This window comes from Rhopalosiphum maidis, chromosome 2 (genome assembly GCF_003676215.2).
Source record: "Rhopalosiphum maidis isolate BTI-1 chromosome 2, ASM367621v3, whole genome shotgun sequence".
NCBI classification, from domain to species: domain Eukaryota; kingdom Metazoa; phylum Arthropoda; class Insecta; order Hemiptera; family Aphididae; genus Rhopalosiphum; species Rhopalosiphum maidis.
The window spans coordinates 85,396,654-85,422,706 of record NC_040878.1 but is presented as its reverse complement, the minus strand read 5'-3'; the positions used below and the strand labels follow the sequence as shown (position 1 = coordinate 85,422,706).

General features: G+C 28.4%; 1 protein-coding gene across 1 annotated transcript; it reads left to right on the top strand.

Moving 5' to 3' along the window:
* Window positions 1-205: 205 nt before the first annotated feature.
* LOC113554502 (fatty acid synthase-like) lies at window positions 206-20,266 on the top strand. Its single transcript, XM_026958382.1, has 28 exons — window positions 206-421; window positions 6,800-7,019; window positions 7,907-8,059; window positions 8,878-9,252; window positions 11,052-11,290; window positions 11,355-11,585; window positions 11,663-11,854; window positions 11,928-12,050; window positions 12,270-12,500; window positions 12,570-12,759; window positions 12,849-13,078; window positions 13,859-13,996; window positions 14,067-14,239; window positions 14,319-14,463; window positions 14,632-14,745; window positions 14,816-14,924; window positions 15,122-15,379; window positions 15,846-16,022; window positions 16,084-16,238; window positions 16,443-16,619; window positions 16,683-16,988; window positions 17,125-17,579; window positions 17,648-17,771; window positions 17,848-18,024; window positions 18,093-18,272; window positions 18,335-19,114; window positions 19,326-19,571; window positions 19,661-20,266. Exons 2-28 carry the CDS (start codon window positions 6,815-6,817, stop codon window positions 20,138-20,140), a joined length of 6,363 nt encoding a protein of 2,120 aa, XP_026814183.1. The 5' UTR covers window positions 206-421; window positions 6,800-6,814; the 3' UTR covers window positions 20,141-20,266.
* Window positions 20,267-26,053: the final 5,787 nt, after the last annotated feature.

Below are 26,053 nucleotides of genomic sequence, written 5' to 3'. Positions count from 1 at the left end.
TACATTGTTTTCGTGTTATTTTGATCTAAACACACAAACGCACCGCATACACACACACACGGGTGCACGGTGTAGATTATAACAATTTATCTCGTTGACCTATAATCGCTAACTTGATCGTTTTCAAAAAACAAATAACTTCGACCCATCATCGAGCCAGGTAAATGCGCACGCACGCACGACTTACAGCAGTGTTTGTCCGCACATTTCCGTCAGTGATCTACAGCGGTCCACAGCGATCAATATTAGAGTGTACCGCAACACCTCCGCGTCTCCGGGATCTTTGGATTATAATATTATAATAAACCGGCGCCGTCCGTACCATCGTCGCCGTCGTCGAATCTGTACCGCGGAGTCTCCGGTCCGTCCCGACCGACGAAAATAAACTCAAAAATAGTAATTTATATCACCGCAGTACCAAGTAAGTCCGTAGTCGTATTATATATATACATATATATAGGTATATATTTATACATAATTCCGTATAATAATATATCACCCGTTTAATATATACGTAACTATATATATACAACGTACTCGAGCGTGGTCGAATCACAAATATATTATTAACGAATTTGCGAATTCGGGGGGTTTGTTACGTTTTTTTCGACTTTTTTGAAAAATAATTGATCCAAGAGAGTCGGACTTGTGGTAGAGGGGATGGGGATGAAGCGATTTGTCCGAGCAAAAACGACTACAGCTTTCGAAAGCGTTGATATAATACATAGTTTTTGTGAACATTTTTTTCTAGTCGATTCTAGAAATTATCGAGACAGATCTTAGAAAAAATTGAACTCGACATCTTTTTCCGTCAGTAGCAATTATAATATTATTGGCAAGTGGCTACTGCAAATATGTTTATTCGGTTTTCACGCGTCGATCGCAGTTTTTGGATTCGTCCAGACACACCGTCGGATTCTAAATTGACTGCGATCTGTTTTCACGTGATCGAGATCAACCCATGTCGGTCGTTTACCACTCGCGCATATCTTATTTTTTTTTTTATCTAATAACTATGCTCATTAGTCGATTTTATAATAATCAAAGCACCGGTACTATTAGTACCCAATAGTATATATATATATATATACTAATTAAATAAATATTTAATATAAAATACGCGAGAGGACAAAAATTTGATTTGCATATTATTTGTTATCGTGTGACGAAAGACTGTCCGTTCTTTGGGATGTGTCAAAAATATCGACGTTATCGCTGTATACTTTTTAAGGGAGATCTTGGTAATTATCTAGCTGGTTGCCGCCGATTGAGGTGGTTGTCTTGTATGTTTTTCTGTTCGGGATCGATATTTTTAATGTTCCTATAACACTGTGCATGGTAATTGGGAAAACAGTGTGTTTTGGAGCTGATATTTTCGTGATGATATTGAATATGTGTGCCGCATAGAAAAATGAATTGTATTATTATCTGATTTATACCATTAGGGGTAATACATCGTGTCACGAACACGGATTTCAAGATGCGTAATTTGGTCTCTCTTTGCCCTGCTCAACATTCAATAATCACAGAAAAAAATGGCTCTATACCTATACTATATTATACTACTATTTATTAATATGAAAAATAATTAGTTAACTGCAAATGAAAAAATTACGATTGTCTGGTTTTAAAACTGTTGGTGCTACGGTCTTCCAAGTCACTCCTCCCCCTAAATTGCTTAACACGGCTAAATTACATCTCGCGATGTTTACTATTTAACACTGTAAATTTTAATGTAAAATAATAATAACCATTCTTTTGAAAAAAATGCATAAGGCAATTTACCTGAGGCTGTATAAGTATATGTGTTAAGTGATGTTCGCACATTAAATCAGTGTGTGTGTTAAAAGATCAATGATACAACATAAAGTTTTGTAAATACTGACAATGATTGATTATTTAACCTATCCGAATACGATTTAACCTTAATTTATCATTATAATGTTATCAGTTTGTATAGCTAATATTATAGTTAAATAATAATATTAAATGTAACTATTTTCATTGCTAATATAATAATAATAATTTAAATAATATATGTTTTTATTTATCGACGAACACATCTCTGTTAAATTAATACTGTACAATGTACATCGTAATTATTTTACACTAAATAGTCTTTTACATTTCAGTAAGGTTGAATTATTGCTAACGTTTCAAATTTTTTAGAATTTTGAAATTTTAAGAAAATGGCCAAAAGTTCTAAATAATTACACACAAATGACATGATAATCATTATAACGTATAATTACTATATTTTTAATAGTACCTATTACATTTTTTAAGTGTTATCAAAAATATGGTGTTTATGTTAATTGTATCATAGTCCATAATTATGCAAGAGTCGGTAAATTAATAATTTTTATTTTTAAACATAGACAGTAATTTTCATTTTCACTTAATGACTTACCGGCGATGGTTTCATTATTTATCAATGTGCCAATGTTCGATCTATCATTGACATGGTTCATAATATTTTAATTAATTATATAATATGCTGTAATATACATTATTATTATTATTTGTAAATATTTTGTATTGGAATATAAAATTAAAAGAGCATAATGTCATTGAAAAAAAAAAAAAAAAACTATAACCGTATATATTAGTGAAATACATTAAGATATATATATATTAATGTATATTAATGTCAATTTTCCGAAATACATTTTTTTTTATAGTTCTGTGCTAACAGATGATAGAGGCAATATCGTTGTTTTATTTTTTTTTAGAATAGAATACCTAACTTAATTTATGGGTATTTTGCAGAATTTCAACCGCGCGTTACAGAGGTCCAATCGAAATCGTCTACCAGTGATTTTCAATTTAATAATGACACCATACGTACCAGCGTACCTATGATGTCTTTGAAATTTTGAAATTTATATATAATTATTGTTTTTCTTTATTAATTAAAAATTTAAGCGTTTTTTAACGATTGTAGGGTTTCTCGTTATCATTCAGGCACGCGCAATATTAATTGATTTAATAGACTAGTTACGTTTTTTTTTATCATCAGGTGTTGATCTATTCTTTAAAATCGCGAATCAGTTAGGTATTCTATTTTTGATTAATTCTGGTTGGAAATTGTATGAAAGACGTTCGTACATAGATTCTTATTTACTCTTATTATTTCAACGATACCAACTTAAAATAAATATAAAAAATCCACACATTCGACTGCATATTTCATTATTTGACTGAACCGAAATGTAGTTCTTACGTCATTTTATTGGAAAAATTCTCAAACAGCCTCAAATGTATGGTCAAAAGGTTAACTACAACGAAAAATCACTGCGGAATAAAATTAAAATAGGTATAATAGGTATATAATAAGTTTCGTTAAATATATTTATATAAATTTATAATAAATTTAACCAAATTACATACAGATGTCAAATAAAGGTCGATTTTAAGTATAATGTATAATACTAATATCGTATTGTAGAATATTTAGAGTTTATGAAAAAAATTGATTGGATGTAGAGATAAGGGGGTTTTGATGTTCAAAGTCCAGTCCAATTTTTTCTCTACTTCCCCGCTCCTATCCGAAAATCTTTTAATAGGTACGTTATTTATTTAGTAAAGTTTTGTAAACTGTCCATTTTTAAAATTGTGAATTTAATTATAAAATAAAAATTTTAAGTTATAGGTTTCTAAACAGACAATTGATTTAAACTAACTAATTTAATAGCATTAAAATTTTTGGGTAATTACATTAAAAAAAAAAAAATAATTATACTCATAATTTGATAATTATACAATTATTATTATATAATTATACACAATGTATTAGTTTAATGTTTCCTTTTTCCAATACGATCATAAGCTTTGAAAAATATATTCTAATTTTTCAATACTTTGGACTATGCTGATATTTGTGATGTATGATAATATAATGTAATGTAATGTTAATATTTAATTATAATATAATAATTATGTAATAGTATTTTATTAATTTGGAATATATAAATATTAGCTGAAAATGTAAACATCACATTTCTCAGCACAATTAATGTGAAATAACAAGTGATTACAAACCCTTTTAGATGGAAATAACTTACGTAAGAAGATAATATACAAAATATTATATTTTACTTCCCTGTTGATAATAATTTTTGTTCGCTACGTTAACTAAATCATTTATTATTCTTATAGAACTCATATTATTATTAAGTATTTTTTAATTATTTATGAAAATATTAATAAACACTAAAGAGTAAAGACTAAACAATAAAAACATTAATGTAATAATTAAAATCACTTTATTTTTGATTAATACGGCTTATAAATAATGTAATATTTCTACATAAAACATTACCTATTTGGATAGATTTTAAAAATAAATTATATCAGGGATATTTCCACCAGACGTCGTTGCGATGACACGATAACTACATAGATCATCGAAGATATTATATTATTATAATTTATATTATATTATTACACGATATATTATTTATCGTGTTTCCATATTATGCATTTATATTTTCTCTTCGTACACATACTGAGAAAAGACAATGAAGAATATTTAATAATTACTAGGTTTTGATGTCAATTTTAAAATTTGCAATTTTTATAAAATTTCAGTGGTCAGGAATTCTTAGTAATGACAATCGCCAGTCGGCACCGCCTTTGCCAGCTCATTTTTCGTTGACAAATCATTGATTTAAAATTTAACACATCCATCAAAGTGATCAACTCGACACTTACAGTACAACATGGTTCCACTTGCCTATTTTTTTTTAATAGTTAGAATAAAATATATAACTTAGAGGCAGGAATTATTTTGACTAAAAATATGTGAAATATGATAAAAATGACAAATTTTAGAAATAGACTATAGTACTATACGCGTAAAAACTTTTAAAAATTACATTAAAAAATAGTACCTATCAAATTAAAAACAATATTAATTAATAAATATTAATTTTTCATTTAACCTAACCTGACCTTTAAACTTAATAGTATTATTTTTTAGTGGGTTTGTATTGTCAAATTATCTACGCAGCTAATAAAGTAAATATATAAACTTAAAGAAATCACATTTGTATTTATATAAATATATAGTATTGTAGTATTCACTATTCGGTAATCAACATAATATGAATTTTTTTTTTTTATTGCAAAGAGGAAAGAGGAAAAAAACAAAAAGTTAATTAATTGATTAAAAATGTATAAATTATGCAAATAATAGATAATAATATGATTTATAATAAAAAAAAAAATATACGTTTTTCTTCAAACATGAATGAACGATGTGCAAATACAATTAGAAAAGCAGTTTTGTTGGGAACGTTCACATTTAATATACCCATACTCTTGCATACATTCTGCGGAGTGTGAATATAATATGCAAATACATACACTTCCGTTATTTACGGAGAAGCGTGCGAGTCATACACGCCGACATACCTAATATAGTTCATTAAAAATTCGCGTAAAATATGTAGATTTATTAATGAGAACGTCGAGTATTCGGTCAGTCGCTGTGACAATGGTTTCAGTTCACGGATACACAGTTGATAAATAGATGAAAGTAAAAACACATATAGGTACACACGCAGTCGATAATAAATATTTTTAATATCGTAACAGTCGTATTTTATGATAATTAGTCTTCGTTTTTGAAACGTTATCACTATTATATCGATGTTTTTATATTTTATTCTGTTATTTATAGGTGTACTTTTGTTTTAAGATTAATATTTAAATTTTTATTGGGCCCGTCCCGTTTCATAATAAATAAATAAATAATACGTATATACAAATAAAATTGCGTAGAGATAAAAATTCAGAATTGCCGTACTGCTCGCAAACACTGGTTTTGCTATTACAGACGATAACGGATTATTACATGTATTATAATATTTGTATATATATATATATATCGCTTTTGCATACCCAAGGTCATTTTTCGTTGTTCTATGGTTATACCGTAATACGTTAATATATCTATGGGCTATTATACGCATAACATATGAACGATAAAATCAATCATTTCATTCGATTTGGCCGGTTATAATAAAGTCCGATGGCCGAACGAGGTAAGTTTACGATGGGTGGGGGAGCAATCCCACCCTTTAATTTGGCTCTTGGTGTATCCCGACCGGATTGAAGCACAAAAATCGCATTAAAACCATTAAGTAAAATAAGCAAATATAATTTAGTTTTTAGTATTCAGTATATAATAATAATAAAATGACAAAACGTAACGTCAAGTCGTAAAGTAATAGATATACACATTTTTAAAGAATTTGTTTTGTGTGATTTTTTAATCGAGACGATCCGTGACCAATTGAAAATTATAAAAGGGGTGGTAAAACGATTGGGAATCACTTGACTATAACTGAATAGCCGATCATGTTCTCCTATCACTACGTTAAAGTGAATTTTTAGAAGGAGTGGCGGCGAACTTCAGAACTTAACCCAACCATACGTTTGTCCTACTAAACGTATTGTATTAATTAATTACTATATATTGTAGTTTTGTTCGTGAATTAATATCATATAAGTCAATATCGTCGATTTGTCTTTGTATAATAAATATATACATATACTTACGTGAATACATCAACTTCCATGAACGGAACGAATACTATATTAATATAATATTCATAATCTATTCATACATTGTATGTGTACATATCGTTTATTCGCAGCACTTCCTTCTCCTTGCAAGTTTGTCGCTATACGTCAGAGAATAATATTTACTTGATATTATATTTTATAACGATGTTTTAGATTGATTTCATCACAAACGATTAATATTTATCCGTTTTTCGTAATGTTTTAATAGCAAAAGGTAGCTATTATGCCAGCGAGGTTTTCACAGGCTAGTCAATTACAAGCTGGAAATGGGACTGTTAACGGTGAATTTCCGCAATCCGGAAATGATGAAGTGGTCATCAGTGGAATATCTGGACGTTTTCCAGAGTCCAATTCAATCGCTGAATTCAGAGAAAACCTGTTCGCCGGGGTAGATATGGTCACAGACGATGATCGTCGTTGGCCTGCTGGTAAGTAATTTACAATAATAAATCTATCTACACATTTTATCTGCTGAACGGAGTGACGATCGTATTGATTTTACAATGATATGATGTGTGTCTGTCATCACATTTTGGAGTAGTAATAGTGTAAGTCAAAGTAAAAAAGTAAAAAATGTCCAATAGCTTTCAACAAAATCGATTTTTATTTTGTTATAACTCAAAAACGAATCATTGTAAATAGGCACTTGAAATTTCCACCAAATGTTTATACTAGCGTTATTTATTTACGATTGAATTTTAAAAATATTTTAACTTTTTAAAGCTATTTATAGACAATCGAAATATTCGATTTTTTTAAGTTTTTTTTTTCGAAATGCCTATAAACAAATGTTGTCATTCCTTTTAATCTTTAAAATTTAATACAAGGTTTATTATAAGTTGTACTTATAATTGTAAAAAAAAAATTATTATTAAATTATTATTTAGATTATTAATTTATTTTCAAATAATTATTTTTAATTTTGACAAATACGAGATTTACAATAACCCACGACAAGATACATATTATCTATTGGATTTGATATAAAACCATGTCAGTGCATATACAACAGAAATTGGACAATAGAGTAAAAGCATTTCGTTTTTATTTATTTCTAATCGAGATAACATCGAGTGAATATCACACGATATCACGTCCATAACCCAGACTTGGTAAACGTTGATAAAATAATATTAATATTAATATTTATGGCTTTTTCTATGTGCAATAACTGTTAAATTCTATATGATCGGTATAGAAAACGACGATTAAATATGGGTTAACGAACATCACCTATTCGAACTGACCTATCTTTTGATTTTATCATTGCCCATTTTTTTATAATTATTGATATTTTGTATTGAATTTATTTAAGGTCTGTACGGTCTTCCCTCGAGGACTGGAAAACTTAAGGGATTGGAATATTTCGATGCCAATTTTTTTGGAGTACATGCTAAACAGGCCGAAGTCATGGACCCGCAGTTAAGATTGCTTTTAGAATCAACTTATGAATGTATCGTGGACGCCGGTAAGCTATACAAATCATAATATGTATTACATTTATACTCTCATACATGATATCAAATGCTAGTGATTGCTTACACAAGAAAATAGTAAAAAAAAGGCCCAAAATTGTAATAAAAGTAAAAAACGGATTGGAAACATTTTGACGACGAAATACAAACGGGATGTGCAAGTGATAGATTTTTTACGTGTAACGGTGTTACCTAATATTATATTATATAAATCAAAGATTGTTCGTTTTCGAAAACTTTTGTATTATTCGTAAATAATTATATTACAATGATCAATACATTTTGTGATACCACGGTTTTCAAATTTAAACATTTTTTATGTTGTTTACGATCTTGTATGTTTTTTTCTACATCAGAGTATTGCAAATACATTTGTTAATTTTTAGAAACATCAAATTTGAAAACAATATGAATAAATAACGTATTTTTTACGGAATTGAAAAATATTGAATATATTAAACAAATTAAACATTACAAATTGTTTTTAATCGCATTTTAAATTCGTATATTGCTGCATATTTCAACGTTTTTGGAGTTGATTGCATAATATTTTAAAGTTTTTTTACCACATTAGTCTCGAATTGATAACGTTCACGTGCACGTGGACGCAATGACGCGAAGTGTTCGGTTCGTCGGCGTTTTTAATGTTTATTGTCAAATTTTCTGAAAATCGTCATGTTTCCGAGTCGTTTTGTGCAGTAAAACGCACGTAAACCGCTCTCAAGACGACCGCGTGTACCTAAATCGGTTTATAAACCCAGGACGGCGTGAACGTGATAAAAATATCATAACACTCTCGAAACTTCCACAGGTGTGAACCCCGACGAAATCCGCGGATCGAAGACCGGAGTGTACGTGGGAACATTCCAAAGTGAGACGGACGACTACTGGAGCCGAGTGCAGGAGCGCGTGAACGGTTACGGGCTGACCGGATGCAGCCGAGCGATGTTCCCCAATCGGGTGTCGTACACGTTCGATTTCAACGGACCCAGTTACGCGGTGGACACGGCCTGTTCGGGCAGTCTGTTCGCCTTGTCGCAAGCGTTGCACGCCATCCGGAGCGGACAGTGCGAGGCGGCTGTGGTGGGCGGCGTCAACCTGTTGCTCAAGCCCACCAATTCGTTGCAGTTTCACAAGTTGAGCATGTTGTCGTCGAAAGGGATGTGCCGAGCTTTTGACGCGTCCGGTACACGTTTTTTTTTTATTTTTATTTTTATTATCGCCACGAGAACTGACCACGGTCAGAATTCATATAATTAATATGCATTGGTACGTTTTTCTCAAGGTCCCCCTATAAATTATATTTGGTTAGCAATAACGAAATAATTTAATACATATTTTACTGTTTTTATGCTGCGTTAGGCATATAAATCCTCGCCACTGGTCCTAAGCATATTAGCGTAAGACGGATTTAGAGTTTTGATGCCTTAGGTAAAGTTTTATTGATACCACACCCGATCACTCCCGATTTTTTAAAATTCGTTTTTATAATAGGTATAAAAAAATATTATATTTAATCTATAATAACTAAAACAATAAATACGATAATCAATAGCTATTTAAAAGCAGCCATAGGATTAATATTTTTAATAATCAAGTAGTACGGGCAAACTAGTAATAAATAATTAGATTCATATAATGAAATATGTATAATTTTATTTTTTAAGCGATACAGTACAAAATAGCTGTCGCAACAGTTTTGTACCGTGTTAAGAAGATATTACACCCGTACGTGATTTTTCTATTCTAAAAATATACAACAAATCAAATATAGGAGATCAGAAGAACCGATTTTGTTTTGTTAGCTTTATCATAGTGAATTGACCTTTTATCAGAGTTAAAAATTAGTTTTAATTTATTAGCATTTCTAATTTGTAGCATTTTATATTCTCAAATCTTACTAAAAAATTACAAAAAAATAAAGTTAACAAAGATAATGTTATTCATACTTTTAACTTTGATAATATCAAAGCCAATAACACTAAATCGATTCTATTGAATGCAAATTTACTATGTGCCCATGTTGTGTATTTGTAAGACGGAGATAATTGGTGTAGTGTACTTTTAACACGGTAGAAAACTGCTGCTAGTTACAGCCGTTTCGAGTTGTATCACTTGGATATTAAAATTATATATATTTAATTAAACATATATATTATATATATATATATATATATATATATATATATATATGAGTGTGTCACTAATTACTACTTAGCTATATTAATCCTATATAGTTGTATTTTGTAATTTATTGATTTTTGTATTCATTGTATTAGTTTTAAGTAGATATTAATGATACAATCCAATATTTTTTTATGTGGCATCCTCAACATTATGACATATTTTATTATTGTAAAATAATTTTATAAATATTTTGTCAAACACGATAATGATAGAAAAATTAATAAATAATAAAATAAAAGATTCTTAATATTTATAAAAAATTGTGATATTTATATTGTGATGTTCATATTTCTTGACAAATCAAACGAAAAACAATGATTGTAATATTGTGGAATATAAAGTTCTTTCGTCCCTAAATCTTTAAGAAAATTGTCGAAGGTATTCTTTCACATACTTAAATACGTACTTACCTGAAACAATTATTTTTTAATGAGTTAACAAATATGCCTATGACCAACCTCCTTCCCTAATGATATCGTAAATATATTTGTTATCTTTATCATAAATATATCAATTAATATATAAAAATGTGTTGAATTTTTTTCTTGTGATTTTTAATGCATACTTTTAATGAAATACAACTCTTTGATTTGGGGATGAGATATACACTTCCGATTCTGATATAATATCAAATTAGACCAACATTATCGTAATCATTATGTTCATTAAACGTATAAATAGGAAATATTTTTGGAGGATCAGAAATGATTTGAGGCCAATGTGCGTCAACGGGAGTAGTTCAATTTCTTAAAAAAACGTCAACTTCAATCGTTCGCTTATACTTGATAGTTGTTACAGGAAACGGATACGTGCGGAGCGAAGCTGTAGTAACAGTATTCTTGCAGAAGGCTAGTGTAGCCAAACGAAGTTATGCCACGGTGGTAGAAGCATTGACCAATAACGACGGATTCAAAGATCAGGGAATCACATTTCCGAGTGGTGCCATGCAAAATAAACTCATTCGAGAAGTGTATGCCAAATGCGGTGTAGATCCAGCCGAGGTGTCTTACGTAGAAGCTCACGGAACGGGGACAAAAGTACGATGGTTTAATTTTGAGGTGCCAATAAACATTTATTTTATTTCATGATATGCCGATTTAGGTTGGTGATCCACAAGAGGTCAATTCTATCGCAGAATTTTTCACTAAGGACCGTACTTCGCCACTGTTAATCGGTTCCGTTAAATCGAACATGGGTCACTCCGAACCCGCTTCCGGTCTTTGTTCGTTGGCCAAAATTGTCATTTCTATGGAAAGTGGTAAAATTCCTGCAAATCTTCACTTTGCCAACCCAAACCCTGATATCCTGGCTTTGTTGGACGGAAGATTACAGGTAATTTACAATTCACATAATTAATTATAACAGTTGTCAAAAAATGATTTCTCATAAAAAATCACACACGTTTGCAGGTTGTGAACAAAAACTGGGACTTCAATGGTGGTTATGTGGCTATCAACTCTTTTGGTTTTGGTGGCGCAAACGCTCATGTGTTGTTGAAGTCTAATCCCAATACAAAAACTAATAAAATTGTTACCCATATACCGCGTTTGATTACTGTGTCTGGAAGAACAGAAGAAGCAGTTAACAACATGTTGAAAAATGTACATTTCTTTCTAGACTTCATAATTTATTAGTATTTTAATTATCAATTAAACATATCGTTTTTGTTGGTAGATCGCTGAAACGCCGTTAGACGATGATTTTGTTTCTTTGTTACACGATATCCATGCTAATAACATTAACGGACATGGTTATAGAGGATACTCAATTCTAGGAAAATCGATCTCTGAAGTTACTGTAAGTTATTTTATTTTAATAAAAAGTTAAATCATTTAAATCTTAAATTACTCAAGTCTTATCAATTTTTAACGTGAATTAGTTTAAATTATAAGGTTCTTTAATTTTTAAAGACTTTTATCTTTACTATCGGTTTAATTAAATTAATTTGTAGAGTTTAATACAACATAGTATTCCATTTGTTGATATTAAATTAATAATTATTTTTAATGGTTTAAGGAAGTAAAATCAAATAAAAGACCAGTGTGGTTCATTTTTTCCGGAATGGGGAGTCAATGGGCTGGTATGGTTGAAGGACTCCTTCAATTGGAACCTTTTGCCAAAGCCATCAACAGAGCAGCTTCTGTTCTTCAAACCGAAGGTATTGATTTGTTGAGCATTCTAAACTCCAAAGATGAAAAAACATTTGATAATGTCCTCAACTCAGCTGTATCGATAACATCCATGCAAGTAATATTTTTGTATTTATTCTAATACTGATTGATGGGTTAATTCTAAATTTATATCTGATTCATTTAGGTGGCATTGATTGATTTATTAAAATCAATTGGAATCGAACCAAATGGTTTTATAGGCCACTCAGTTGGTGAACTTACTTGTGCTTATGCCGATGGAACGTTTACCATTGAACAGACTATTTTGATCTCAGCGTTGAGGGCTCGTTGTATTTTAGAAACTAAACTAATTCAAGGGTCAATGGCTGCTGTCGGTAAATTACTGAATAATTATACTTGAATTCATTGTTATTTTTTTAAATCATTTTATTTTCATATCAATAATGGGAATTTGTGAAATTAGGCTTGTCTTGGGAAGAGACTAAAAAAAGATTGCCAGCTGATTTGGTAGCCGCCTGTCATAATAGTGAAGACAGTGTAACAATATCCGGTCCTCCTAAGAGCGTTAGTGAATTTGTTAAAACTTGCAAAGTTGAAGGAATTTTTGCCAAAGAAGTCAATAGTTCTGGATTCGCTTTTCATTCTAAATATATTGCTGATGCAGAACCAATGCTTCGTAAGAGTTTGGAAAAAGTAAGTTTGTTCTACATTATCTTTACAAACTAAAAATGTATATCTTTGCATTTTATATTTTAATGTAATTTTATTTTTAAAGTTAAAAATATCTAATGTAGTAAGTTATTATTTATATAGCTTAAAAAAGATTTCAGTAATTTTCATTTTATTTTCAATAGTATTAAGTTGATATTTAATTCAAATCGCTTGTTTAAATATTTTTGTCTTGTAAATATTTATATTTTTGAACATTATTTTTTATTTTCCGATAAAATTTGTGGTACGCACTCATTATTCTTTATAAACGGCTTTAGGAGTTAAACTGAAATTATTAATTGATAGAATGTCTTTTGTAGTTCTGTTTAAATTTTAAACTTAGAAATCAAGGTGATATATAATATATATTATATTATAATCAATTATAGTAGTTTGTTGTTGCATCATAATCTGTAATATAATATTATAAAAATAATCTTTATAAATGAAGGATTGATTTAAAATTATAAAGCATCTATTATTATAGTAATAAATATAAATATTAATTATAATATATAATATTATATAAAAATTAATTGTTATATTTATTATTTTTTAAAATACATTTTCAAGTTTATAAATTCATTAAAAAAATTGATGTGGTATGATAATAAGTGGATCATTCAAAAGGCGTTTATTATTGTTCAAAATTAATAAGATATTTAACAATATTTATGATTGTAAACGCGTAGAAAAAATTCTAATATAAACATATTTCACATACTTATGTTTTATTTTATTTTTTAAAAAAATCCATATTAGATTTTACAAAACCCAAAACCTCGTTCTTCTAAATGGATCAGTTCATCTATACCCGAAGAATTATGGAACACTCCGCTAGCCAAAACAAGTTCTACTGCATACCACGTAAACAATTTATTGTCACCGGTTTTGTTCCATGTAAGATAATTGCGTTGTTATTACCTATTTTATGGTATCCCAAAATAATTTTAATATCGTTGCTATTTAGGAAGCTATACTTCATGTGCCAAAAGACGCTGTTGTTATTGAAGTTGCGCCTCACGCATTACTTCAAGCTATTTTAAAGAGATCTCTGGGGCCAGAATGTTTGTGCATCGGTCTAACTAAGCGTTCAACAAACCCTCAAGGGAATATTTCAGTTTTATTATCAGCCATTGGAAAGTGGGTTTGGAGTTTTATATTTAAATAGATCGAATAGTAGGTAAAGTTATATACTTTAATGTTGCTTATTTAATTTTAGATTATACAATGCTGGACTTCAGCCCCAAATCAAAAACTTGTACCCATCTGTGTCGTATCCTGTTGGGCGTGGTACACCAATGATTCAATCGTTGGTCGAATGGGATCACTCTACTCAATGGACTGTTGCTGATTTTGTACAAAAGGTAAATACTATGAAATAAACTAAATTACTTACTTATACATTTATCTTAGTCTTATTCATTATTTACGCTCTCTCTCTCTATATATATAAATATATAAATATATTAGTATTGATTGTTGACTATTGTTGATTAACAACATTTTTTTATATATATTATGACTGATAATAGGATGCTGGATCTGGTGAGTGCGTAATTAAAGTTGATTTAAGTGTGGAAGAATACCAGTTTTTGTCTGGGCATGCAATTGATGGAAGAGTGTTATTCCCTGCGACAGGATATTTAGTAAGAAAAAACTAAATTAAACTTTAATATTTTTGTATTATTTACAAATGTGTGTTGTAAAAAAATATAGACTCTTGTGTGGGAGACGTTCGCTAAACTTCACGATAAAAACATCGAAGAATTCCCAGTTACTATTGAAAATGTACAGTTTTTGCGTGCTACCATCATGCCCAAAACCGGTAATTATTCTTTGTGTAAAAAAAAGTTTAAAAAAACTAATAACTGATATTATATTTAATATTTATAAATAATATATATTTAATTATACAATAAATATAATTTTAATTATTTGCCCAAAAATATGCGATTTATAAATGTATAATCTATAGAACAATTAAAGTATTACTGCATGTTATTAATATATCTTATTTTGCAGGAAACGTAAGCTTCTCAATTAGCATTTTCGAAGGAACTGGCAATTTTGAAATTTGTGAAGGAGATTCTGTAGCAGTGACTGGTCACATCTCTATTCTAAACGATACGGATTCGGAGCAATTAGATGCCGAACTACCTATTCTTGATGTCAATGAGAACGCTTTACCACTTAAATCAGGGGACATTTACAAAGATTTGGGTTTGCGTGGATATGATTACAAAGGAGCATTTAGAGGAGTAAAAGAATGTGATAACAAAGGTGATATATTGAATGATAATTAAGTAGGTACTAGTACTAGGTTTTATATAAACATATTTTTTCTATGATTAATAACTTTTATTACAATATAATATGTATTATATTTTATATTGCACTAAGATATACTTAGGTTATTATAGTTTTACCATATTTAAGGACACTATTTTTTTTTAATTTTTGAATGTAAAATTATAAATTACGTACAAATTTATAATTTTTAACTAACTACAATTTTAAATATTCTTAGTAACTGTAAAATTAATAAATATTTATTTATTTAATTAAAAATAATAAGTATAAGTAAGTACAATTATATGAGTTTCTATAGGTTTTATGCATTATTTCAATTGATAAGACACTATATGTTATACAGTTAATTAAAAAACATAATATACTCTATTTATTATCTATATAATATGAAAAACCTACTTATATATGTGTAATTAATTTACAATAATATTATCAGGCGTTCAGGGAAAATTGGAATGGACTGGAAACTGGATTAGCTATATTGATACAATGCTTCAGTTTTCAATTGTGGGTTTGAAAACCAAAGAGTTATATTTACCGACGAGAATTCAGAAAATTATTGTTGATCCTATTAAGCATTCGGAAATAATCGAGTCCTTACCTGAAAGTAGCCGTAAGTGTTTGTGATCCAAAATATTGTTTTTTGACGTTTTATCACGTTAATATTTTTTTAGCAATCCCCATAAACATGTACAGAGATATAGATGTTATCAAATCTGGAGGAATTGAACTTTGTGGATTGAAATTGAGCTTAGCTCCAAGAAGACAACAATCGCAAGCAGCTCCTAAATTAGAAAAGTACACATTTGTACCGTACACTGCTGATAAAGTAATTTATTCAGATTTATATGATGTAGAATTGATTGTAGTTATTAGTGTTTAAAAATGTAAATTTTCATTTCGTTTATAGTATTTTTAATTGTATTATTATAAAACATATATAATGGAAAACTACTGAAAAATATTTATTGCTTCGTGAATAGTGATTAATAAATATACTGTATAATTTTAATATATGATACTTATTTTACAGGTTTCTTCGGTTCCAATCAAAATATCTGACATATTTTCTGCTTATCTACAAATCGTTTTAGAAAATAGTGCTGGCGCTATAAAAATAAAAGTTGTTGAATATGGTGCAGATAAACCATTTGAAGGAATTTATATATCTAATGTTGTCAAAATTCTGGAATCTGAACCCTTAATATCTGTAAGTATCAAAATATAAAATGTTTAAGTGCTCAAGTAACAATTTTTTTTAAATTTTTTTCAGTTGGACGCAACATTAGTTACGACTCAACAACAAGCTTTGATTCCATTTTTGGGACCATTAGAAGTAAAAATGATAAACAAATCATTGGAAAATGGGCCTATTGAATCTAATGCTCATGTGGCGGTCGCATTTGATGTGTTAGAATCAAAAACTAAACTAAATAACTTGGCCGAGACAGTTAAGGACGGTGGATTTATACTTTTATCCGAAGCGAATAATGTTTCTCAAAGCCTTGTTGAGAATGGTGATCTTATTTTTATAAGCAAGTTATCTGCTGATGATAGAACATTCTATTTGTTGAGAAAGGTACACTTTAATTGTAATAAATCATTAAAATAATATTATATGATCACACATCATCTTAATTATTCTAATTAATTATATATTGTATTTTGTATTGCTTAGTGTATGTTATTTTGTATAGTATTATTTTCTAATTTAGCTAATTAAAAATCATCCAGTTTCTGAAGTAATTCAAGTGTCTGAAAAATCGTATGAGTGGGTTGAGGCATTAAAATCTGCTCTAAAAATTGCTGAAGCTGACCCAAGCAAGAAAATAGTGTTATTCACTCAAGGAGAAGACACTAACGGAATTATAGGTTTAGTGAATTGTGTCAAACAAGAACCCGGTGGTAACAGTGTCAGATCTGTGTTCATTCAAGACCCAACTGCACCGAAGTTCTCTTTAACAGCTCCTTTATATGCTACACAATTGAAAAAAGATTTACTGAGCAATATATTGAAGCCTAATGAGGTGTGGGGTTCAATGAGACATTTGGAATTAGAAAACCAACATGATAAGCCTTCGTTACAAGTTGAGCATGCTTATATTAACGCTTTGACTAGAGGAGATTTGAGTAGTCTGAAATGGATCGAAGGTCCTTTGGTGAATTACAAGTGAGTATTTATTGTTTAAGAATCTTGAAGACAAAACTTTATTTGCTTATAAACATGTTTAATTTTAGACCTGAATACAATCCAAATACTGAATTATGTACTGTTTACTACGCACCACTTAACTTCCGTGATATTATGTTAGCATCTGGAAAACTTCCTCCTGATGCATTGCCTGGTGATTTAGCTGGACAAGTATGTTTTTTAAACTTATTATTATATTATGATCATATTGTGCTTAATAATAAATTTGATTTTACTTTAACTTTAGGACTGTATACTTGGACTTGAATTCTCTGGCCGTAACTCTAAAGGTAAAAGGGTAATGGGTATGCTCGCTGCTAAAGGATTAGCTACCAGTGTTCTCGCAGATCCAAACTTCTTGTGGGAAGTACCAAGTAAATGGACATTAGAAGAAGCATCAACTGTACCTGTTGTTTACGGAACTGTAAGAATTTTTTTCTCATTTAATTTTATTAAAATAAATTTGGTTTGTTTATTATTAATTTAATTTAGGCCTATTATGCACTCTGTGTGAGAGGACGAATGAAACCAGGCAACTCATTGTTAGTTCACGCTGGTACTGGAGGTGTCGGTCAAGCAGCTATTGCTATTGCTTTGCATATGGGTGTAACCGTTTATACCACTGTTGGAAGCAAAGAGAAAAGAGAATTTTTAAAAAAGACATTCCCCAAGGTATTTTTTTAATGTTATATTTTTTATGATTAAACAACTGATTTTTTTTTTTGAAAACCTAGTTAACTGATAAAAATATATCCAATTCTCGGAACACCAGCTTTGAACGACATATTTTAAGAGAGACTAAAGGACGTGGTGTAGATTTGGTCTTAAACTCGTTAGCTGATGACAAACTCCAAGCATCTGTTCGTTGTTTAGCTAAAGATGGTCGTTTCTTGGAAATCGGTAAACTTGATTTGTCAAACAACAGCCCACTGGGAATGTCCGTTTTCTTGAAAAATACTACATTCCATGGCATTCTATTGGACTCATTGTTTGATCTTAATTCTACAAGCGAGGAAAAGAAAGAAGTAGTAAGATTGTTGAACGAAGGTATTAAGAACGGTGCAGTTAATCCTTTACCAGCTACTGTATTTACTGAATCTCAAGTTGAACAAGCATTCAGATACATGGGTTCTGGTAAACATATTGGAAAAGTAGTATTGAAAATTAGAGACGAAGAATCTACAGCAGTTGTTAAACCTGTAACTAAACTGGTGACTTCTATTCCACGGTCTTATATGAACCCAGACAAGACATATGTGCTTGTCGGAGGTCTTGGAGGATTTGGGTTGGAATTAGCTAACTGGTTGATTGTCAGAGGGGCCAAAAATCTTGTATTGACTGCCAGAAGTGGAATTACCACTGGTTATCAAGATGTCTGTGTTAGAAATTGGAAAGAATCAGGTGTTAATGTATTGATATCTAAGGCTGATTGTTCAACAATTAATGGAGCCCAACAATTGGTTGATGACAGTAACAAATTGGGACCAGTTGGAGGTGTCTTCAACTTGGCCGCTGTAAGTAACTTTTATTATTTTACTATATATGCTTAAAAGTTACTAGTGACTGTAAATTATATATTGAATTTGAAGTTTTTAATTTAATATTAAATCTAAATAAGTTATATGTTTTATTACATTTAAAACATTTTATACATGTACGTTTTCAAATAATTTTCATTTTTTTGTTTGTTATAAGTATTTATAATTAGTTATTAATAATTTTAAGGTATTGAGAGATGCATTCTTAGAAAATCAAACTCCACAAGATTTTGAAATTGTGAGCAAACCTAAAGTAACTGGTACCAAAAACTTAGACACAGTTACCAGGAAGTCTTGTCCCGAACTCGATCACTTTGTTGTATTTTCATCAGTATCTTGTGGACGTGGTAATGCTGGACAAACTAATTACGGTTTTGCTAACTCTGTCATGGAAAGAATTTGTGAAGCTAGACAAGAAGCTGGTCTCCCAGGGGTATGTCCATTTTGATATAAATGATATAATAATTTTTTTTCAATTAAAAATAATTAATTTGATATTAATAATCAATTTTTTGTTATTAGTTGGCTATTCAATGGGGTGCGATTGGAGATGTTGGACTTATTATGGAAACTATGGGTGGAAATGAAACAGTGGTTGGTGGTACATTACCACAGCGTATGGCATCATGTCTTTCCGCCTTTGATTTGTTCTTACATCACCGAGAACCCGTCTTGGCTTCCATGGTCCTAGCGGATAAGAGAAAAGGTGGATCTGGTGGAGCTACACAAGTGAGCTTGATCGACGCTGTTGCCAACATTCTAGGCGTAAAGGACACGAAGAACATGGACGAGTCAGCAACTCTAGCCGATCTGGGCATGGATTCTTTAATGGGTGCTGAAATCAAACAGACTTTGGAGAGAAACTACGATCTGGTGCTAAGCATCGGAGAAATCAGAGTTTTGACAGCCAAGAGATTACGTGAATTGCAAAGTGATGGTAGTGGATTACCACCCGTTGATGTGTCTGTTGTAGACACCAAGAATAGTTTAAATGGGGCCTGAAAGACTTATCAATATTGATTTGTATAAATTTCTGTCTTGTTGATGTAAATATTTCCATTCCATTTTTTTTCGTTTGAAAATAATGTATTCGTTGAACGTGCAAGGTATAATATATTGGATTTATTGGATTTGGATTCTCAATTCTTTTTCAAATTGTTTTTAGGTTATATGTTGATACTGAATTATAATATAAATTGAAATAAATAAAACGCTTATTTAATAAATAAAATTTGTTAATATTTTTACTGTCAACCGTCTTGTTTTCAATTTAATTTCAACCAAATTTCAGTCCATTTTATTGGAACGAATATTATAAAAAATTTGAGTATCTTACCCGTTGTATTTTCTACAGGTGTATAATCTATGTGTAAATTAACGATTATTGTCTGTTACCAAAAAAATCGACATGAAATGAAATACATTAATTGCTTAAATTATCTATACCTTGTAATTGAGTACGTTAATTTTGAGCTAAAATATTATCATCATTCAATTTAAAGGATTAAATATTATGGTAGCATATTAAGAACGTTATTCTATAGTTTTAGAAGTTTACAAATAATTTATTTTTAAATAAAAAAAAAATGCATATACTGAGTGATTTTTGTCGAACAATATTTATTACTTCAGAGTTTATCGATGTTTTAGAAAATACTTTTTCTATATAATTTCCAGTCAAAATAAAATATTTTTGATTATTTTTCATCATTATAATTTTTATTTTTATTTTTATTTTTAAATTTTTGAATGGCAAAATATATTTAATCGGTTAATTAAAATGTAAATATACTAAGTTTTCATAATTTTGGTTTGTTTCCATTAAATTACACGAATGACTGTAAATTGTTAGTATTAAAGGGTTTGTTTTATAAATTATCAGATATGCCTTTAATATTAGTTCAATGTTATGCAAAATAATTATGTTTATAATATTTAATTTACCCGAGGATTCTAAAATAAAAAAAAATAAAGTCATAAAAGTAAATAAATAAAATGTTTATGACAATGATTGATTTGATTATTATTTATAAAAGTTCATAAGTTGCTTTATATAATATTAATATTGTTTTTTAATACATAGTTGAACCATAGAATTTGTAGTACTAGCTTAGTATAAGTATGGTTTAACGATGTTTTAAAATGTAATTTGTTTTTTACTATAATACTTGTTACTACTGAACCAAAATTAACTACTTTTGAGATAAATTGGAACACATTGGAAGAAATTTGATTAATTTTAGATTCTAAGTGAAACGATGAATCTATAGAATTTATTTTGATGAGTGTGATTTTTGTGTTTGTGTTGTCAGATTGTTTAATTTTACAAGGCGTAATATTTAGGCATACATAATTACTGCATTATTTCTGCGTCGAAGTACGGCGAAATATTATATTCAATTATTAATTTATTCAGCATTTACATATTAATTCGATTTATCATAATACATTTTTGTTTTTTTTTCTTGGAAATATTTATCGTATACTATTCAATGTTAATCGATAGTTTTTTGTGTTACGAAAGCCAAAAATATTTTGTTTTAATTTGAATTATGCAATGACCAAGTATTTGTCTCAAGTTTTGCTAATTAGTTATTTTGTTATTAGTTTTTATATTTATACATCTACTTTTATGTATTACTAGATTCAATATTATTATGAATATCTCAATCGTAAAAAATACTTATAAGTATAATACCTATAATATTAGTTTAGCATTGAATTGCTAGAAAATAGAAGACAATTTTATGATGTATTTTTTTTTTTTTTGTATACACGATTAGTAGTTGAAAAAATGCTTAGATCATTAACTTTGAGGGAGACTCCTATATTGTCCTTGATAGAAAATCGAATCTAAAATGCATATTTGTGATGTAAAAATTAAATAATCACAGCAACTTTCAAACAATCTGGAAGAACAAACAAAAAATTAAAGAAAAACTGTCGTTTTTACGCGAAACCATTTTTGGAAAAAACGATTTAGTTTTTTTAGCGTACCTTAAAAACGAATAATCATATTACATTCGTACGCTCAAAAGCTATAAAAAAATGTTTATATTAGCATTTTATTTAATATGATAAAGTGTTCACAATATTTTGATTCTTTTTGAATTATTTTTAGACATGAGAAATTAAAAAAATTTTTTAAATTATTTTTTGTGAAAAATTTCTCACTGAAAATGTTACATAAGGTTCTTTATATATTGTCATTATAGATAACTACTTAAAAATATTAAAGATACGTACTAGGTAGGTGTTTTATAAATGAATATGTATTTCTATAGACATTTGAAGTGTAAATTTGGACTAAATTACATTATTTAAATATTTAAAAAAGAATAATATTGTTAGTTATGTGGTAATAATACAAAAAAATTATTCGTATGGTTTACGTTTTATTATGATTAATTATTACCATCATCAATGTCATTTTCAAAATATTTAGTTTAATTTTAAGCTATACATGAATTTATTTACTCTATTTTACAGTTTATTTTTTTTGTTTTTATTATTATTATTATTATTTAACTAATAGCAATAAAATTATTATTGATTATCATCTATTAAAAAATTATAAAATACGTCTTATTAGTTATATAATTACTAGGTTTATTGATATAGACTAACCACAGTCCATCTCCACTAAGAGTCGTTTAGCGTGCGCAATGAATTATATTTAATTTGATTTTAACATGTCCATTACGGTTACCTATAGTTTTTTCGTTTTTCCCAATTATTAAAAGTTAAGTATTAGGATTTTTTTTTCATTTCTGACCTTCCCCTTATTGACGCACCAACTAGACTCATTTTGCCGCCAGAAAGATCGATTTTATAATATTTAAGTACATATTTGCATAATGTTCTTAAAGGCGGTGGCAGAACAAAAACAACACACACACATTGTACAATTAATACATCTATCACTTTAGTCAGAGTCTAAAATGAAACACTGCCTAGTTTTGACTATCGATATGTGACGATATGCTCGTTTGTACTATTAGTATTTGTCATAATTATATATATAAAAAAAAAAAAAAACGACATTTAGTCGGTAAATTAAAATTATATTCGTTATATTGTACTGTTACGTAATGGTGGTTAGATAGTGCTGTATGCTCGCCATGCGATTATCTTATATTTCTGATTACGTCGGAGTATTACTGATTTTTTTCTATAAAGGTCGTATGAAAAAAAAAAATTCATACCTATTTATATTATAACAGAAATCGTTAGGTACCTGAACAAGAATAATATTATAAATTAAACATCTGGACAATATAAACACTATAAACTATACTTAAATATTGTGTTAGGAATCATAACATCAGATGCAAATATAATGGCTTTTGTTATCAACTATTGGTACATTTTTTCGTAATAATTGTGTGAAAATGTGAGGAAAAAAATGATTTTAGAGTCCCCGATATTGTTCCATGCTATAGATGTTTTAATAAACGAATTTAAGCATTTTAATGTTCAAATAATTTTCAGTATGTTTGTTCGTATCTAATTAATTTATTGACAAGTATAAGTATAAATACAAAAACAAGCAGTTATGATGTCATTGCAAAAAAAAAAAAAAAAAAAATACTATGATTGACCTACGATTAAAATGTATGTATATATGTACCTATACAATATATGATATATAAATTGACGATTAATTTATTTCAATAACATATTTTATTGAATGTATAAATACCGAACAGTTTTTAAGATGACGGTTTAAAATAAAACAAATTACGAATACAATCAGTTGGTGAAATTAGTTACACTACGTGGTTTAGAAATTCAATTAATATAGTGTACTTACATGACTAATATTGTATTTAGAACTATTATTATAAGTTTTAAATTTACTTTTAATTAAAATTATATAATATTATGTTATAAAGGCGATGGAGAATTTCATGAAAGTGCATTTATTATTGAAATTTATCAATTTTGACATATGATGTGTAAACATCATATGTCAGCTATCAAATTAAACGAAAATTTAGTGTTCGGAAATAAAAATAATTAGAAAAACCTCAAGTAGGTTACTAATTAATTGTAATTTATTGTAGATACCTACATGGTTATTTGTAACTCTTTAAGGCCAGTGAAAGTAAATATCTTTAAATGGCTTATTAATAGTTAATATAAGTTAAGATTTGTATTGTATCAATTAATCATTTTTAAATGTAATCTCAATCAAGCCAATAATGGTTATAGTGTTGCACTTTTGAATTTTACGGATGCAACTAGGTGTTTCGCGAAAACTACAATAAAAAGAAATTTATTTCATTACGTTTTGTATTAAACCTCTGTGGTTTTACACGTACCTAAATTTTATAATACGAAGTGTATAGGTTTTTTTTTTTTTATTCAGTCTTGTCAGAGGCAACACACAGTATTTATATGTTTTTTAAAACCTTAACAATATAGATTAAACAAGAAATAGTGTTAAAGGTTTACTCTTTTTCTTGTATTAATATTTTTGGAAATATTTTTGATTCTGGCAGGGCGATGAATGTATTGATTTTACAATAATGTGTTTTTTTTTTTTTTATGGATGAGTACACTATATGTTGTTGACAGAATGCTTCGAATTTCAAAAATGGGAGCTTTTTTGGATATAAAATTTAATCTGTTTTGTACTTTATAGTGGTCAAACTTAAAAATTCCCATTACTTATTTTTATAATTGGGAAAAACAAATAGAAATTTATGGAAAAACAGGAATTTTTACGCAAATCCAATTTTTGACAAAATCGATTTTGTTTTTTGATGTAACTCGAAAACTACTTACTGTTTAAATGGTTAGGTATTTCGTAGTTAAAAATTCATAAACATTTTTTATGTTTGCTATTTCATACCGCTTATAAATAGTTAAAATATTTATAACTATAGTACTATTTTACTAACTAATTGTTCAAAACTCAAATAACAAAGTATTATATAAAAATTCTCAGTAAAATATTCTTTGTTTGGATTACAAATTTTGGGTTCGGACTACAAAATTATAACTTTAATATGCTACCTTACAAAAAAGTAAAAATATTATTTTGTATTTAACGGTTTAAAATTATGTAATAAGTATTTTTTCATGTTATTACTTAACAAAACAAATAGTGTTTATTTTCAAAACAATCACTTATAGTAGCGTATGATGATCCAAATGTAGGAATACCTACTTGTTATTTAATAAAACTTAATTATAAAATAGACCCTAACATCAACTTATGTAAATATCAATAATAAGTTCTCACAAAACATATACATGTACAAAATAGAAAAAAAAATAAAAAAAAGGAAGGTTTTCATTTGAAAAAACCAATAGTTAGTATTACAATAAGATACTCTTTCAAAAGTAAAAAAATCTTACCTTTAGGTATATTTAAAAATTATTGATTATTATTATTATTTATTATAAATTATGATATATTTATATTGTTGCTATAGTAATTAATTGTACCAATTATTAGTAAAACGGTATATACATTATAAATGTATTAATTATCTATGGCTCTATCATTGAATATTTTTATCTTAACGAAAAATAAAAAAAAATGTAGATATATGATATATCTGGTATCATACTTTCTTATTAGGATAGCATAAATTATAAATTTTTCAATAAAAAAATACAATTTTTATATTTTTTTGGTTTATTCATGAGTTTGGTATTGAAATGTCAAGTCTCGGCTATAAAAGTTTAATATTTCATAAATGGTGTACTATGGTTTTGTAAATTTTCGAGACCGACGAATTTTATATAAAATTAAATTGTAAAGGCTTCTGAAAAAAATCGTTTCTTGTATCTCTAATAATAATTTTAAATATCTTTAATAACAATTTATAAGGAATTTTGTATTCAATTTCCAAGCTTTTTAACATATCGAAACTGTTTAAATAAATATTTACGAAATAAATA

What these genes read in the sequence shown, in the direction of transcription:
- LOC113554502 (XM_026958382.1), top strand. Translation starts at nt 6,815, where the DNA reads ATGCCAGCGAGGTTTTCACAGGCTAGTCAATTACAAGCTGGAAATGGG. An exon ending in TTCGTAAGAGTTTGGAAAAA is followed by an intron (nt 13,079 to 13,858) that starts GTAAGTTTGTTC and finishes AATCCATATTAG; the next exon opens with ATTTTACAAAACCCAAAACC. An exon ending in CATTCTATTTGTTGAGAAAG is followed by an intron (nt 16,989 to 17,124) that starts GTACACTTTAAT and finishes TTTCTAATTTAG; the next exon opens with CTAATTAAAAATCATCCAGT.